This window comes from Brienomyrus brachyistius, unplaced genomic scaffold (genome assembly GCF_023856365.1).
Source record: "Brienomyrus brachyistius isolate T26 unplaced genomic scaffold, BBRACH_0.4 scaffold75, whole genome shotgun sequence".
Taxonomy (NCBI): domain Eukaryota; kingdom Metazoa; phylum Chordata; class Actinopteri; order Osteoglossiformes; family Mormyridae; genus Brienomyrus; species Brienomyrus brachyistius.
This window is the reverse complement of record NW_026042350.1, coordinates 959,236-977,375: the sequence shown is the minus strand read 5'-3', so window position 1 is coordinate 977,375 and position 18,140 is coordinate 959,236. Positions and strand designations below refer to the sequence as shown.

At 48.1% G+C, this 18,140-nt stretch overlaps 1 protein-coding gene across 6 annotated transcripts in view; it reads left to right on the top strand.

Moving 5' to 3' along the window:
• asic2 (acid-sensing (proton-gated) ion channel 2) overlaps nucleotides 1–18,140 on the top strand; it is a 217,803-nt gene that overhangs the window by 123,404 nt on the left and 76,259 nt on the right. For 3 of the 6 annotated variants that reach the window (XM_049003173.1, XM_049003178.1, XM_049003179.1), the window contains exon 1: nucleotides 12,054–13,760. The exons of the other annotated variants lie outside the window; for them this stretch is intronic. In XM_049003173.1, coding sequence (XP_048859130.1) covers nucleotides 13,080–13,760 — 681 coding nt within the window. In that variant the 5' untranslated portion in view covers nucleotides 12,054–13,079. Of the gene's footprint in view, nucleotides 1–12,053; nucleotides 13,761–18,140 lie in introns of those variants that run through there. 6 annotated transcript variants of the gene reach the window in all.

Sequence of the window (18,140 nt, the reverse complement as noted above, 5' to 3'; positions counted from 1 at the left end):
GTCCAATGATTCATCTCTGTCTGTAGCTGTGTGTTTTCTGGGGGGGGGGGGGATTCTCTCAGCTGGAGTGGGCTGCAATAGTGATTGCAAGTGTCTTTTTTTGATGACACACTTGAAATACAATAGGGCAACTTTACAGACCATGTGACCATTCTGCTCGACCTGGCAACCGTTTGCTCACAGACATAGAGGTTTAGCCGACTGAGCTGCATAGCCGGGCATGTTGACCTGATGAACGAGAGTGCCACTTGTCGCTGGGGTACAGCGGTGCTCCTCCATCCAGGCCTCATATTATCCTGATCCCAGCCTCTCCAGTCAGTCCAGGCACGTTTGAAATGTCACTCATTTTCGTGAGAACTCATCAGTCTCTTACAGGTTTTCCGTGACCCCTGAAGGAAGCCATTATTTCATCCTCGGCTGCTCGATGGACCTCTAAGCGTCACGTCTTCACAGCCCACCGCACTCATCCCTGTTAGCCTACGGCAATTGGCCGAACTGAAGCTGCCTATAATTTATTTAATGATTTCTCCTTTCGTGCAAAGATGAATGACTAGACGATTTCCATTAAGTTAGAAATGCTAGAGATTCCGCAACACACTGACAGCCCTAAAGTGCTTTTTTTTTGGAGGAAATTATTCCATCTTTTCTTCATTTCCCAAAATTGTTATATTGTTTCAAGAGGTGAATATAGACTGAAGAGGAAGAGAGATGCATTTGTCTTAAAGGCGCTGCATTGTGCTCGGGGAAATGGAGTTCTATCCTTTGGTTGGAGCTTTCACAGCTGGGTTTGTGTGACGTTTGTCAAAATACGTGACAGTGGTCTGTCACATTATTTGGGCCGATAAATCACCTTTGTTATCTTATTGGAAATTTGTGGATTGTTCGCTAAGCCGGGTTACTTGTCTTCCCTTCCCTAGTTCCAATTTTCCTTGTTCGGTTCGCTCTTGGTTGATTCTCCCTTGTTAGGGTTTGCAAGGAAATGTGGGATCAAAGCTCAAGGCCAAAGACTCCATCAAATAGCACCATGAAACTCTGGAATTTATGATACATTAAAATATGTAATGCGCAATCCTTTGAAGGCCTGGTGTAATCGAGGTTGTGACGCAAGGTGCGTTGGGCGGTAGATGCGGCGAGGGATTTTCCTGCAGGCATTCTGCGGCAGGTGGGGAAGGGGAGGCTGCCTTTTGGGGGCCGGTGTAAATCGGTAGGTTAAGCATCAATGATGTCAGAAGGGCCTGACAAGACTGCTGACGACCGGTGGGAATTTATGGCGGCGGTGGCTGCAAGCCAGCCGCGGGAATGCGCGTCCCTCCGACCGCTAATGCAGCCTGACCCCCCCAGAATGATCTGTGGATCTGCAGAATCGGAGGAAAGCACCGGAAACGTGGGCTAACGCAGCCCGGCTGCTGACGCCGCCCCCGCAACCTGAGGAAATACCAGAGGTAGGGATCAGCCAATCAGTCACACTTTAAGTCGGGTACGAGCGGAGCGGTTAAGTACTTCCTGTCAGAAGGGTTGCCAGATCAAGTCCTGTGAGGGGTGAAGTGCAGCCTCTTCACTGAATATTCATCAGTATAAATATGCAAAGTGGAAGTCCAAAAAAAAAAATCAAAGCAGACGAAATATCCGTTGAAGGCTGGAAGCAGGATCTTCGTGGCTTTTGCCTACGGCATCACGGTTATGCTAATTTTTTGGTTTCTGATGTCTAAACCGATACCAATTGACCAGGTAACCTCTAAGGCATTTCCCAAAAAGGTGGTGGGGGGGCTTGTAAGGCATATTCACAGAATGATAGACTGTGTTTCTTATTCTGCGGAAAATGAAAGATTGATCAGCGGGCCGGATTTGATAATGAATTGTAAGCGTGTCACAGACTGGTACTTTGGGACTTGTGGCGAAAAAGCCAACGGAATTCCTCGTCCTCGGGAAAATCCGTCCAATGCAGTGATCCCAACTGTTTTCGTAGTTGTGTCCTTATCAGGATTCAAAGTTAGCGGCTAAGGCTTTAATATCCATCAATACAACAACTGATATCTTGATTTTTAACGAATATCAGCCGATGTCGGAATGTTAACCTACATATCGGGCATCTCTAGGACGAGCATTTCTGTCTACTTAGTTAGCTAGTTGGCTGCGTCAGAGTCCTGACCATTGCTGGAAAAAAGAATGACGCTTTATCACTGCAAAAATGGGGCGCAGTAGCACTGCCTTTCTGAATGTTAAAGACCCTTCCCCTGTCTCTGCCCTTTTGCATGTCTACCTGCAGTACATGAGTGTGAGATCACACAGTCTGCACACAGGAGTGTCTTTACAGAGGATTTTGCCCCCTGAGACCTATTATAACCGATTCTGACAATACAGATCTCATTTCATCACGATTTGTCTTTACATCCCTACTGTTGTGTTCTGTACCCACCGCCGAGCTACAGTGTCGATATAAAGAATACAGTACAACCAGTTCAGTCGAAAATGTGCAGTTTTACAATAATGCTGTATTAAGTACTTTTTTTTTCAAATTATGTAATATGAGTCAACACAAATCTGTCGGCTTTTTTTTTTTTTTAGGCCAGCAGAATTTTTGCTTGAATGTGACATTCTGGAATATGCATTTAGCTTCTAGAACGTGAGCCTCGTATGAATGGAGCACCTTCTGCAACGCGAGCGGTAATATAAAAGCTGATCAAGCGGGGATCCCTGAATGATCAGCTTCCTGATTTTTGATTCCTGTTGGCATGGCAACCGCCCGATTAACGGCTTCGGAGAAGGAGGTGATTACCGCCTAAGTGATGGAATCAGTGGGTTTGCTTGCTGCAGTTTTGATTTCTTCGTGATGAGTTTGCCCGGCTTAAAAAGCTTTCAGCCTTACGACTTTGAAAAGATTTGAGACTCCCTGTATTGATTTTTGATGGGCTTGATTCCTCAGGTTCGAGGCAAAAAAACCTCTACTATTTTGAGGAAGAGTAAGTTGTCAGGAACCGTGTCGAGATATGGAGAAGCAGTATGACACTTTCTTGCATTTTGAAGCAACGGTAATTACCTGTCCTCTACGGTACCGTCTGGCATTTGGTGAAAGAAATTAGCTATTTAAGGTAAATTGGTAAAAGAAAAATAATTATTCGCCAAAGAGTGCCTGTATCCGCAATCTGTCTTAGTGGATATGTCTGCACCCCTCTGCCACTGTACGTTTTCCAAACCTCATCCCGTTCATTCACTTCGTTGCCTGACGCACCACCTGGAACATTCTCCATCAGCCATGACAACAGAGGGAGGCCCGGAACATATGTGTGCTGGATGTCATATTCGGCCAACCATAAATTACCCTGAGGAATATTGTGGGGTAGGGAGGTATGTGTCTTTATATATATATTTATTTATATATATATTTACAGACTGTCCCTGAGTCTACCCTCATTTAAAAATAATAATAAGTAAATGTATGTAAAAAAAACATTGCATGACCATACACCATACAGTACTACCTTACCTAGTATGCTAGGTGCCATACGATAGTTGCCACGGTATATGGAGTAATTAATTAATGGTAATAATGATATAAAGTACAGAATCATGTATAAAAATGTCTAAAAAGCGTCTAAAACGTCTGTTGGCTTCTGCCAGTGGAGCAAAAATACAAGGGGGGGGGTTTAAGGAGAAAGGTATGTATTCAGGCACCGCTCCACGCCCCAGAATACTGGCACACAGTCCCTACCTGACAGGAGGAACACAGTGTTAGTGATGAGAGACAGCAGAGTGGACTGGTGATGTACGGAAGACACTGACTTCTGGTTTATTGCTCTGTTTCAATAAGGTTAAAGTAAAATGTTTTTCATACTTTTTAATTGCAGAATTAGGTAACGTGTTACATAAATAACTAAGGTTCCCAGGCTTCAAAAAACAATTTTTTCATGTTAGGCGAGAGTATACCGTATATATGCCAGTTCCAACATACAGCCTACCTGTCAGGACGGAACCCCAGTTGTATGTTGGGGACAATCTGTAGTTGCCCTGCAGATGCTTTTATCCAACGTAGCGTACGTGTTTGAGAGAGGCAGCTCAGACCATCCCTAGAGCAATTGTGGTTTAAGGGTTTTGCTCAGGGCCCCAGCTGCATAGTTAGGGTGGGATCTGAGGCCCCTAACTGGCTATGCCGTACCACAGACGTTTGCTGTGGCTTCGTTAGGCTATGGGCCGAGAACAGCGCGGCATTCTCTGTGAGCCCCCGCTAGAGAGCTTGGCCGCTATTAATACTTGCTGCCTTCACTACAGGTTGGTCTTCATGTGATTATTCCCCCCCCCCCCCCCCCCCCCAACCGTCGTGTGTCTGATGTATTCGTCTGTGGTCCTGTGCTACTGTCTGAATTAGCACGCGGCTGGTGGGGCATCGCTTCCTAGATCATGAGAATTCACAGGAACGGCTGTCTTACTTTCACCCCAGCCAGCTCGTTCCAGGAAAAAACATTTAGAGCAAATGGTGCAGCTTCTACTCGGTGTAAATCAGAGCTCGCCGCACTGCCGCCGCCTATGAGATCTCGCAGGCAGGACTGGATGTAACATCTAGTTGCTCAAAGGTGCTTTCCAGCCTAAAGTGGCTCATTTGTAGACCTTGACATTTCAGTGGAACATTTCAGGTTAAGTCCTTTGCTTGAGGGTACTGCAGCTCTCTCCTGAGACTTGAACCAGCAGCCTACAGTAGCATTAGACACTGTGCATGCAACTAATATGTCTTGCAGCAAAAGACGTATGGATTTGAGGTGCATTGCAGTCAGGGCTGTAGCTAGAAATTCTGAGACAAAATGTCACCTTGGGCCCCAGTGTTACATAACTTTATGTATTTAAGGGCCCCTACCGGGGCCTCTGAATCTGCCTGGTATCCATGCCCCTACTGCACCTCTTATTGCAGCGCATGTTCATACCATTGTTGCGGTGAGGCCAGTCCGTTGCATATTATTTCCTAGGGTTGGTTGCCGTGTGACTCAGATCAGCAATTAAAAACTATAATTGCCAAATTGACAGGTGTGGTCCTGAGCCATCCCCTTTGTTCCACGCATTTATCGTGTTCCTCCATTAGGGCACCTACTCTAGCCAATCAGAGGCTTAATGAGGACGTCATTAGTATTAACTGATGCGCAGCCAGTGAAAGAGAGCAAGAATATGAAGAGGTACGGCTGGGGTTGTATGCAGGAATTGTTTGGGATATACAATTCAGATATACTATACAAAGAACGCTGTTTTAGTGAAGTGGCGTTCCAAAGACTGCCAGCAGTTAGCAATTTGGAGAGCAGTTGGAATTTAGCTCGGAAATCGTCTCCCACCTTAGCCGCTAGTTCCCATTAGCGCAATCAGCATCGTGTAGCGCCGTGGGGCGAAGGGTCGTGAACGTGCACTTGCGTATTAGTTTGTTTATTTCTGGTGAACATTAGCTCTGAACATCTAAGCCGGCTTTATTAACCGAAAATGAACTCACGCTAATGTGCTGTGATTGTACAGCTTCGGTAATGGGGGCTGCGGTCTGTAATAATATTTTACGTGATTCCTCTTTGTGCTGCAGTTGACCCTGTGAAGTCTGTCAGTAGCACCGAATTGCTAATTCGCGGAGTTAAAATACAGTTCTTTTCTTTTTCTTGATTTGAATTAATGTGAATGCCTTTAACGGCATCCTTCATGTTGCCGCCCAAGGTCTTTTGATCAATGTTTGATTAAAGCGTGTCAACATTTATCATGCTAACGCAAGTCATGTTTTCACATTCCTCCATTATCATTTAACATAATTAACTATCACTGTTCTTCCCATTCTTTCCCAAACAAAAAAAAAATGAGACTCTTGTAGTAATCAAAGGTACACTTTGTTTTTCCAGCCTTGCCTAATGTAGATACTTTCAAGAAGGTATTCATCATCAGTTACTTTTAATTAAAGTGGGAAATTTCCCCTGAAATGGTCGGGGAGGAGAGAATGACATTAAAAACCGGTATATGCACTGAAAATGTACAATGGTGTATTTTTTATTGGGCTCAGGTAAAACATTGCTGTCATTTGTGCAAGAAGAAAATTCAGTTAAGGCTTTTTGTTCAAGAGCATTAGTGATTATTAAACTTCCACTTGAGATGTTTACTTGCTGCTATGTTCGGCTGAAACTTAAAAAGATAAGAAGAGAATGAGAATAAAGAAAAAATAAATAATGAAATCTATTTACCCTAACCGCTGCTGTCCGTGTCAGAATGCGCACCCCAGTATGAATAATTAAATGAGCAGAATAATAAGGTTATAGAGAATGGCATATTTTCTTGACATATGGAAAGTAAAGGATCGGCGGTATAAATGTAAAATATGAATATATTGTATGTAAATATGTAACTTTATTTTATTCCATTGTAACACTGTATGTTCCTTTGCCGTGGCAACGGTATAGTCAAGTTGGGGCATTTGTAAAAAAAATCATAGGGGCTGTGCCCAAAGCCGCGGGCTCTCGGTCCACACGATCAATCTCTCCTTAATGAGATTGATTATCTGGATGACCGATAAGCATGCAGGACACAGAGGAGGTGGCGTTTGTGTAGCCCTATTGTTTTGCTATTGAAAAAAAATCAAAGTTGTGGGGCACAGCCTGACAGTAGAGACTAAACTATAAAGATAGTATTTCAGCACGCAGGCGAAACATTTGAGCTTTTACTTTATGCAATTATGACTTGACGACAACGGCAAATTTAACGGATATAGCGCTTTTCTTGAACTGAAGAGCGCTTTACAAAGGAATGATAAAGAAACAAAAGGTAATCATTATAAATACAAGGTGGCAGATGTGGAACATAATCACGACTAGAATGAGATGAGACTTGTTGAGTTGAGGGCTGAATAGGGGTTAAGGTTGTCATTGGTAGGGTTAGGGTTTTTCTCATAGCAATGTATGTCGAGTCCCCACAAAGATATGAATACAAATGTGTGTGTGCGCCTTGCCTAAATCATACAGAATATTCTGCAATTAGGGATGATCAGGATTCATGTAACAAATTATTAAAAATGACTGATTAATGTGGCACCGTGCAGGCTGTGTGTAAAGGTGGGTGAGATCCCTTCCCTAGTAATGCCGGCCAGGTATAAACGGCAAGCATTATCTGGCTCGGTTAGCTGCTTCGTTTTTCTCTGGGGATAATTTATTCGTGTAGCGAATGCAGGCCACCAGCGAGCAGCTCTGGGAGAGGTATGGTGATTTCCCACAGCTTTTTGTATGAATATTTACAATCGCCTGATTAAGTGATTTTTGCCCGCTCTGTCTGGTAACGCTATACCAGGAGTCGGCAACCTGCGGCTCCTTGACCACGTGACTGCGGCTCTTCTCTTAACGATAGCTGCGTTCACGTTTTCCTGTCTTTACGAAAGTATTATCATAATTATGTTAAGAAATTATTTATGGGTTAATATTTCATTTTTCATTTAGATATTTCTTTAGCTATATGTGAATGAGGCAATCCATCGCGCGCTTCTGTGATGTTTTAGCGGCATCATTCACATCTTCCTCGAAGTCATTCTGTGCGACGAGAGTACGTCTCCAGTCAAATGGTACGGAGTTTACTTTAGTACCGGAGATTGGATGTACGCTTCAACGTTTATTGGGATTCCTAATTCTTTCGTATACCTTTTGTAGTAAATTGTCACCACGCCTTCCCAGGTCTTCGTAAAAATTATTATATTTTCTCCCATTTACATAGGCCTATTATAGGCAGCTGAGTTGTGACTGCAAATTAGCATTTGGCCTGAAAATATTAATGAAATATTTGTCAAATTAAATCATAAAATCCCATACTTCCATTATTATTCTGAATTCACAATTACCAGCATGACCGGTATTTCATAAGGTTTAATAAACAAAGAATACGCACACAGCACTTAACAAGCCATTACTACGCAGTCCAGTAACGATCGGTCAAGGCAACTCATTTAACGCGGGAAGTTACAACGCAATAGACAAATGTGCATTGTCGGGCGAAGATCAGGTAGATACAGTACAGGTAGATGTAGCGACACAAGTTGTGGTGGGCGAGGAGAGCGCTATACGTTGTAACGACAGGGATGGATTACGGACCGGGCCAGCGGGGCCGCTGCCCAGGGGCCCTTGGGGTGCAGGGGGCCCGTGGGGCCCCTAGCCCAAAACAATTTGCAACGCTTATCAACAATGTATTTTCGTTTGTCTATTTTAGAGGGCCTACATTCTTTGATCCTCTGCCTACAAGGGCCCCTGACCCTATAGGGAGGGCGTTTGGCTGCCAAGGGCCCTTGAATTGTGGTGGTTGTGGTGGTGGGGGGGGGGGCCCTCGCGAACGTTTTGCCCAGGGGCCCACACAACCCATAATCCGTCCCTGTGTAACGATGGTTAGTTTTCGTATTTTCTCTAGAAATTTGGATGTTGTATCGAAGTTTACGCTGTAAGGGTGTACGCTGTAAACAATGGCTGCTATTGGAATAATACAGAAACCTGTACGTTGAAAAGGTGAAAACGTTGTATCCGGGGTACGTAGTAACGAGGTTCGACTGTACTTGAACTTTTTGTGTTAAATGCACATATACACATTCAAAAACCGTATCTCAAACCGCCTTCTCTACCCATTGCGTCTCGTTGTAAATCTTGGTTCAGATATTTAAAAAATGGCTTTAAAAAGGTTGCCGACCGCTGCGCTATACCATTCAGTGCCCTCTGCCAGTAAGATACTACATCACTGCCGAAGACGGTAATTGCTGGTGTTGACTGGTCTAGTCGTATAACAAGGAACATTGGCACTGGCTAGTACTGTAACTTCTGTTGTTTCCCAGTGGCATAGACTAGGAACGGGTGAGTCCGGGCAAGCTGACCTGTGCCGTGCACTTCTCAGAAAAGCGAATGTGCCCTCATGCATAATTGAGGAGTTTCTCCTTGTCGGGGGTGGGGGGGGGGGTCTTCTTCAAGCAGTCTTGCTGGTCTTTGACTTTACACTTCTCAGACCCACTACCCTCTTCCAAGATTTGCCACTAGCATTTCAGAATCTGTGGAAAACAAACAAGTGCGAGAGTCAGGGCGTACCGAACGAAGGACTGCTTCATATGTACGGGCTGTGGAGGCTCGGGCTGCGACAACGTCCCCGAAAGCTGACGGACGTGTCCGGAAAGCGGTGGGAAACCAGCCTGGAGAGCGCGGCGGGTCATTAACCAAAGCAGCAGGGGAAAGGCACACAGCAGCAGGGAACCGTGCCCATGGATTATAGAAGGAGAGCGAGAGAGAGACGGAGAGAGAGGGGGAACCACTGTGGTGTGTAGATGTATTTTTAAATTCTTCTGAGGTATAGTCAGAGCTGCTCTCTCAGAGACGTGGGAGAACGTGAGCTACACGTTTTCTCAGCCTGTGTCTTAACGAGTGTGTCTTAACGAGTGTCTTAACGAGTGTGTCATAACGAGGACATGGGAGATAGTTGAGTCCAATCAGGACATTCTGGACTTCCTGTCCTCCAGAAATGTCCAAATGTGCTCCAGGGGCTCTCTCCTGAGCTCTCCTACAGACACCCCCCCCCCTCCAGCCCACCCCCACCCAAATCACGGCAGACCTATAAAAAGCACCTGGATGGGATTTCTGCTGTAAAAACCATTTCCTCAGCGTCCGGACCGGCTGGCCTGCCAGTTCGCTTGGGAATTTCACGTCCCTGGAATGACAACTCCGGCCCGCAGGCGACATGTCTGCCAGACGACGGCACCAGGATGGAGGGGGGAAAAAAATCTTATTTAAAGAAAAGATTGGGGAAATCGATTGTTTGCCGAAGGTGGCGTTTCCTGTTTCTGGGCGTCGGTTGGGCTTCAGGCTGTCGTCGTGTCTCCTCCCTGCCTTCTGTATATCTTAGTACAGTCAGGTTCAGCCCCTTGAGAGATTTACATTTAGGTTTTGAAAAAAATAACTGCCCTTTTTCGTCAGGCCATGTGGAGCGGGCTGGCCCTCGCATCAAAGGAGCCGGACTCTGGGGGGGTTTTTTACATTTTTTCCCTTCGACTTTAGCCCTTACAGTACCTTGTGGTGTCGCTTGGAGGACCAGGGATATGCTATTATCCTGCACAAGAGGGGCCCTTCCGCCCTTAGAATGTTTCTCACGTCTGCTGCTGGGGTTTCATGAATTTGGGCTTGGGGGAATTTTTAATCTGTCCCCCCTCCTTGCATTCAACCCCCCCCCCCCCCCCCAAGTCCCTTTTTACCATTGAAAGCTCAGCGGGGGGGGCGGAGTTTCGCCATTCATCCTTATCTGCTGCCCCGTTGACTGCTAATTACGTTTGCTAATTGGCTGCTAATCGCATATTTATGTTGATTCGACCTCAGGGGTGCTTTCTCCTCGCCGACGGCCTCGCCGCTCCGCAGCAGCACCCGGGCACTTAGTTTTTCCCATAATATGACTGTAGGTCTTTTTTTTTTTTTTTTTTTTTTTTTGTATTGCGGCAGGTGTGTCAGAGGGCGTGTCCAGCCAGGAACCAATCAGAAGGTTCGTTATGACAGTCGGCACAGTGAGATGATGTTCGTCGTTCATAATAGTTGGAAAATCAGTGTGGCAGAAAGCACTTGCAGGAGGGGATGGAAAAAATTATTCTTACCTGCCTTGTGAAAGTCCCCTTTATAGCTTTTCTCTCCTGATCCCAAGAAGTACAACTCAAACATAGACCCATATGTGAAAGACACATAGATTTTTTTATAACCGCGATGCGTTCTCTGCAACAGATGGTGGATATGAAATACAACAGTTGGGTGACCGAATCGGAACAAAACTTCCACCGTTCCCTTGAAGAAGGTGACTAAATGCAAATGACTGAAATAAATATCACTGAGCAGGCTGACATGACACTGAAAATCGCGATCCGGGTCCCTGCAGTGAAATGTCAGATAAGCAAATTAACTTTGAAAGACCTGTTAATGAAAAGTTAAGTTTGTTGGCCTTTAAATTATTGGCAGCTATTTAATAGAGAGACAAGATACATAATTGCCCCCAAGAACAAGAATAGCCATCTGGAATGGTTTTAATCAAACGTTTATGCAGGTTATGGAATGACGGATTCTCCATGCTCTGTGTGCACGCAGTACTGCAACACGCAGTTCTGCGCCATTGAGCTGAGTTGGTTTAGTGTTCTTCTCACAGTCTATATGTTTGTTCAGCCTGTCTTATTATTTAGGAAGAAGGGAAATGTGGTTAAAAAAAACTGACAACCCCAGTTGTCGCTTCTCCTTCAAGTGCCTGTTTCGATGTTGTCACGTTCTTCAGGGGAAGAAGAATACAGAAATGTGACAAATGTCACAAATGGTTACCCGTAACACAAAACCGCAACCGTAGCCCTTGGAAAAGCCCTTCCCGCCGAAGTTAGCTGGCGATGTCTGGGTGCAACACGTCATAATTATTTATATTGCCATAATTGAAATTGCCAAACACTGGCTTGTGCTGATTTCCTTGAGATAACTGCCAGTTAATCACTCTAATTTCTCCCCCCCCTCCAAAACCCAAACAATCCCTCTCTCTTCTCATCTTAATTTCCCTAAAGTCTGGTTATCTGTTTCCGAGGTGTGCGCCTTGAATAACTGATAGAAATTAAAACGCTGAGCTCACATTATGCCCAAACTGTGCGTGTGTGTGTGTGTGTGTGTGTGTGTGTGTGTGTGTGCGTAAGAGAGAGCAGGGCGGGGGTGGGGGGTGGAGGGAGATATGAGATGGAGAGAAAGTCCAAGAGGGAATGCAGCCTCTCTCTCTCTCTCTCTCTCCCTCTCTCCCACTCGCTCTCTCTCTTTCACTCGCTTGCTGCCTGACAGGGTGCCAGTCTGGCGCGGGGCAGAGACGCGCTAACTTGCCGCGGCCGGATTGAGGGTCTTTTCCTCCGACGCTCCTCACGGGCGGATTCTGATCCAGCGGCGCTCGGAGCCACGGCTCGGCGTGAGGACGGAGAGCCCGCGTGGGTCGGGGAGGAGGGAGGGAGCGGACGGACTACAGCGATACGCTCCCTGAAGAGGCGGGGGGATCGCAGCAGCTGTTGGGGTGGGGGGGGGGGTGACTGGGGGAGTCCGGCTGCGGCTGTGCTGAGCAGAACCGTCGTGACAGCGAGCACTCTGAGGATATTTTTAGAAAACAAAAAAATAAATAAAAGGAACAAGAGGACGAGCAGCGGAACTCAAGACAGGGGAACTGGGGAGAAGGACAGAGAGAGTGCGGCAGTCCGGACGGTTTGGGACGAGTTTCCCGCTGGTAGCAGGTCGACTGACTGGCACGAGCGAGTGAGCGTGCAAACACACACACACAAGGTTCTCCTTCCTGTTGGGGGGATAGTTCCTGGCCGCCCCGAGGAGAGGGCACCGTCTGTTGCCTCGGGGGCTCTTGGGTAAAGAGGTGGGGGTGGGAGGGGTGGCAGTGATAAACAGAAGGAGGAGGAAGTGTCGCTGAGCGGATCTGAATGAAAAGCCGGCGCTGATTAGCCGAGAGGACAGGCAGAGGAGGGGGGGTGGTCAGCGAGGCGCAGAGGCTCCAGTTACCGCCGCCAGCGTGAATGTGGCTCGGGATCCAGGTCCTCCTGGCACTGGGGGCTGATCCACGGGTCCAGCGGGCTGGAACTCAGAACACGGGACCCTGAGCAGCCGGCCAGCAGGGGGACTTTGCCGGGGCTCGTGGGGGGGGGGGAGTATTATTCTTGCTCCCCTGCCCTGTGACTGGATCTGCCTTCTCAGTCTGCTCCCTTTCCCTGTTTTATTCTCTCTCTCTCTCTCTCTCTCTCTCTCTATCCCCCTCTTATCTCTCGCTCTTACTCTGCTTGACACACCACTCTCGCTCCGCGGCGAGAGCAGGAGCAGCTGGGAGCCCCAGGCTGAGGTTTCCCTCCCGGGCGAAGGGGGGGCTTCTCCTCCTGGACATGTGAGGCCACCGCGGACCCCCCTTTGGAAAAGAGGACCGAGAGGGGGGGGGCGGAGGACGCGGAGCTCCCGGAATCGAAACCCTTTTGTCTGTGGAAGCTTGTTGATCAGGGGGAGTTTGGGGGTGTGAATGTGTCGGGGGGGGCGGTCTGTGGGCAAGGGGGCGTGCCGGACATCGGGGCCCCCCAGAGATTCATGTGGGCCCCCGACCCGCAGGCCTGGCTGAGGGATGACGCCGTCGCCGCTGCACTAGGTGCTCTGCGGGCAGCCATGGCACAGGAGGGGCATGGCGGCGAGCCGGGCGCCCCCTCCGGGGGGAGGCGCCGTCGCCGCCCGCGTCGCCCAGGAAGTGGGCCACCAGCCCTGCTGTCCAGGACAAGGCTGCACGGCCTGCGGCAGGTCTGCTCCGCCGGGGCCTCCCTGGGCCGCCGCGCCTTCTGGCTCCTGGCGCTGTGCGCCTCCCTGGGGCTGCTCCTCTCCTGGTCCTCCAACCGTCTCCTGCACTGGCTCTCCTTCCCCACCTATACCAAGGTGCACATGGAGTGGGCCAAGGAGCTGCCGTTCCCTGCTGTCACCGTGTGCAACAACAACCCGGTGCGCTTCCAGCACCTCTCCAAGAGTGACCTGTACTTCGCCGGACACTGGCTGGGCCTCCTGCTGGCCAACCGGACCACGCGGCCCATGGTAGTGGACCTGCTGCACGACGAGCGGCTGGCCTGGTTCCGGAAGCTCTCTGACTTCCGCCTCTTCCTGCCGCCCCGGCACTTCGAGGGCACCATCTTGGAGTTCATGGACCGGCTGGGTCACCAGCTGGACGACATGCTGCTCTACTGCAAATTCCGTGGCGAACCATGTGGCCCGCAGAACTTCTCCGCCGTGAGTCCCCCGGCCGCTCTGTTAACTCGGAACCCGTCTCCAACCCCCCTCCACCCCACCTGGTGGTGGTAAGGCTCCATTTGCCACGGGAATGCCGTGAGTCGGTTAGACGTGTCATTTCCGTGTCTTTTAATTTAAAGAGGTTGTAAAGGGTGTGAAAGAGGGGCGCTCTCATCTCTGCGTGAGTGTGCTCTCAGCCTCCATTTGAGCCATTAACGCAAACTCATCACGAGGGCTTACTGAGAACCTTCATGAGTACTGCTGGGCTACTGCTGTACCATGTGGGGTTTGAGATAGTACCATATGGCTTGTGGGTTAGTACTATATGGCGTGTACTACCTTATGGCATTTTCGTTTTCACCCTACCGTGTGTGGGTTAGTACCGTATTGCGTATTATATTTGCGTTGGTACCGTATTCTGGCTGGGTTGCTTCCATACTGCAGTGGTTCTCAAACTCGGTCCTCGGGACCCACTGCCCTGCTTGTTTTCCAGCTATCCCTGCCCTACACACTGCTGGTTGACTGAACACACCTGATCCAGGTAATCAGAAGCTGAAAGACAGCTGGGATTTGTGTGTGGGGCAGGGATAGCTGGAAAACAAGCAGGTCAGTGGGTCCCGAGGACCGACTTTAAGAACCACTGCCATACTGTATTTGACTACTGTGCGTATTATTTATGGTTGGATCAGCTCTGTATGGCGTGTGGGTTAATTCCATATGGAGCTGTTTCTCAATCCAATCTTCAAGCACCCCCAGACGGTCCACATTTTTGTTCCCTCACAGCTCCCAGCACAGCTGTAGGTTGTGGCTCTCGATTGCTTGATTGTTTGGTTCAGATGTGCTGAACCAAAATGTGGACTGACTGGGATTCTCCCAGGGGTTGGTGGAGAATCACTGCCATAGGGTGTACAGGTTAGTACCTTACGGTGTATGGAATGGTACTGTATTGTGTGTGGGTTAGTACCGCATACTGTGTGGGTTAGTAAAGGCAGGCATATGAGTCACTACAAGTTGGCATATGTGGGTTAGCGCGGGTTAATGTGTGTATTTTTTAAGGCCTGGCATGTGGGTTACTACGAGGTGCGCACGTGTGTGGGTGGGTGGGTCTAGTATTGCTTGGTGTGGGGGGAGCATATGGTAGGATATGGGTCCAAATGTGATGGCTGCAGGGCCGAGCCTGAAGGTGGAAATCTGAGACCTGAAGGCAGCATGAGCTTGTGTTTGCTGCATGATTGCTCCCCTGATGGCTATGCACGGCTATATGTGGCCCCCACCCCCATGTCACCCCACCCCCCCAGGGGAAGCCAGTGTAGCTGAAGCCTGGGCCTTTTGGATCAGTACCTCTGCTGATGCTTGCTCAGCTTCTGTGCTCGTTTACTTGTGCTATTTGGTGTGGTGAGATGCCCCAGTACCCAGTCAGGTACTCAATATTTAACATCTAAAATTCAGACCGTAAGAACCAGAGCCGATCTACCGAACCAGACGTGAGCCAAACCTAAGGGCTTCAGAACTCATCCATCTTTAAGGATGCGTCTGAGAGCCGTCCATGGTCTGAGTTCCGTCTGTTATACCATCACGTCGGTTGCTTGCAGTTCGGCATGCCTTTCGCTGAAACGTATGGAACCTGCGTGATTGTGAGATCTGACGTTAAGAAGAATCCCAGAATGGGAGCTCTCTCTCTCTCTGTCTCTCTCTCTCTGTCTCTCTCTCTCTCTCTCTCTCTATATCTCCGTTTCTCTCTCATACTCATTTTTTATCTCAGATGCTCATAGTTTTTTCTCTCAAATCCGCTCGGCGTCGTGGGACCGGGCACGCGGCCGTCTCTCTCTAACGCCACTGGCTCGCGCTGCGATTTACACTCAGTCCCCATTTCCTGTGAGATTCTGCGACATGACCCGCAAGCCCCTCTGAATCTTCTGCCATGTCGCTTAGTCACCCAACCATCTGCATCTGTGGACCAACGAACCGGTAAAAAAAACCTCATTACTATGAAGACGGTCAGCTGGGATGCAAGATTTTCCTTGGAAAGAAGTTTCATAACAATATTGATATCGGGGCATTTCCTTGTGGTGGTTGAATAAGCGTTACACGGCAATTTAGAGCTGCAATTGATCACTGCCATGGAAATGCGAGACTCTTGATCGAGTTTACAAATATTTCATTGATGTTCTAACACTGATCCAACAAAACCAGCAATTTACTTTGTCTTACAAACAGAAGTATTATGTAATGTTAAATGTTGAAAACAGGTGCATGCAATTAATGCAAATCAATTTGAGTCCCTGGATTTGCGTGCATTTCTGTGTTTAATCAGGGTTATCTCGAGCTGATGGGTTGACAGAGGGCGGTGAGATAAAGGAGTAGCATGAGAGAATTTTAATGAGGAGTAATTTAAGTCAGGTCCTCGGGAGCTAACCCTTCCTTACCGGGGGCTATCCATCTCTGCTCTCTGGGGCACGATGGCCGACCGCCTCCCAGTCGATAAATCCCTCTGGTGCTGGTTGTAGTTTATGGAAGTAACGGCACCACAAGCACGGTCACACGTAGCCGGCATGGATCGCTCAGTCGATAACATGATGAATGTCACACAGGCCCACTGGAGCCTAACCCACCTTACAGCAGTGTTTCACAACCCAGTCCTTGAGGACCTAGCAGACAGTTCATGTTTTCGCTCTCGCCTTGGTCCCAGCCGATCGGGAACACCGAACACCTGGTATCGGTGTGTGTTGGGAGCTGGGAGAGAGCTAACATGTGGACTGTCTGGGCATCACCAAGGACTGTGTTGAGAAACACTGCCTTGAAGCACCGCATCGACCTGCCCTGCTTTCCGTGGTTAAGGTCAGAACTGCGGGTGTGTGTTTCTGTCTGTTTCTCCAAAGCTCCTTTCTTTTAATTGAAATGGACAGTGGCAGAGACAGGGATGTATCTCAGCAGTAGTGAGGCAGGCACGCCAGGGGCAACCTCTGCATTGTCTTCATCAGGTCTTGCTTGAGTAAGGACCATTTCTGCTGGCATTTCACTGGACACCCGAGATTTACGCTCAGTGGCCGCCAGGTAATACCCTGTTCTGCTTCCAGAATCACTTTAAAGTTTGTTGAGTCGTTCAGTGGCGTTTGGGGAAGCCCTTCTGCTCACCACTGTCAATTCACCACTGCCAGTTTTCTCTGACCTCTCTCATTGAAAAGGTGTTTTCGGCCACAGAAACACCGCCAACTGGATATCTTTTGTTTGGTGCGATAAACAATCCGTAAATTCTAGGCCCTGCAGTGTGTGAAAATCCCAGAATGGTAGCTGTTCCTGAGATGCTGTAAGCCCAACACCACCTAAAATCTGTCCATGTCCAGAATCGCTTACGTCACGCATCTCGGACGTTCTAATCCTTAGACGCACAGTGTGAATGAACCTCTTGACCATGTCATCGTTTTCTGTGTATGGTACTCAGCTGTAGCCACGTGATTGGCTGTCAGGACAAGCAGGCCGTTTGCGTTAAGTTGTTCTTAATAAACCGGCCGCTGCAGTTTGCATCCTGTTTTTTATTGTTAGCATCGCTTCCGATTTTCTTGCCTTCCCTCTCATTGAAATTTACGTACTGCTGATGATATGGACCTTATTGACCCGTGATGAGGAAACAGGCCGCCCCCAACGAAGCTGAGACCATTTTCATCGCGGTGTGCTTCCCGTCTAAAGTCCCAGAATCCAATTTCCTAGAAGTAGCAGAGGGGCGCCTGGCCGGATCGCTCTCCGGAAGCCTGCTTTATTGACATCGACTAAGATTTGTGTGCACATGGTGGTGGTGGTGGGGGGGGGGGGGGAAGAGAGGGGAGGTTCTATATCAGATCGCTCTCTTAGAGATCCGTAATCAGGTTTTAATAACATTTATCGTTGTTTACAAGGCCATGGATTAAAATAGCGGTCTAAGCTAAATCAATGTCTGTCGTATATCGTGTGGCATCCTGATTTCTCCCGATAAGCTACATAATATTGTGAATGTGGACAATAATGCTGTAGCAATTTAAATATGTCCTACGTATATAACATTTATATACCGGGCACTTTTATCCAATTGAGGAAAGCAGACCCAGACGGTTCCTGGAGCAATTGGGAGCTAAGGGCCTTGCTCAGGGGCCCACGGTAACATCACTCTGTTAGCTGTAGGATTTGAACACCAACCTTCCGATTACAGGCACAGCATACCAGATCCCCCCATATGTAAATCCTCTGTCTTCAGATATTCTAGACCTCCACCTGCATTTCTTTCAGTCCTATCTGCATGTCTTTTCTCTTCTATCTGGCGTTTATAGGCTTGGTCCGATATCTTGTCTTTGCAAATAAGAAGTTTCTGCGAAAATCTGTGTTCCTCCGCGAGTTTCCAGCATATTA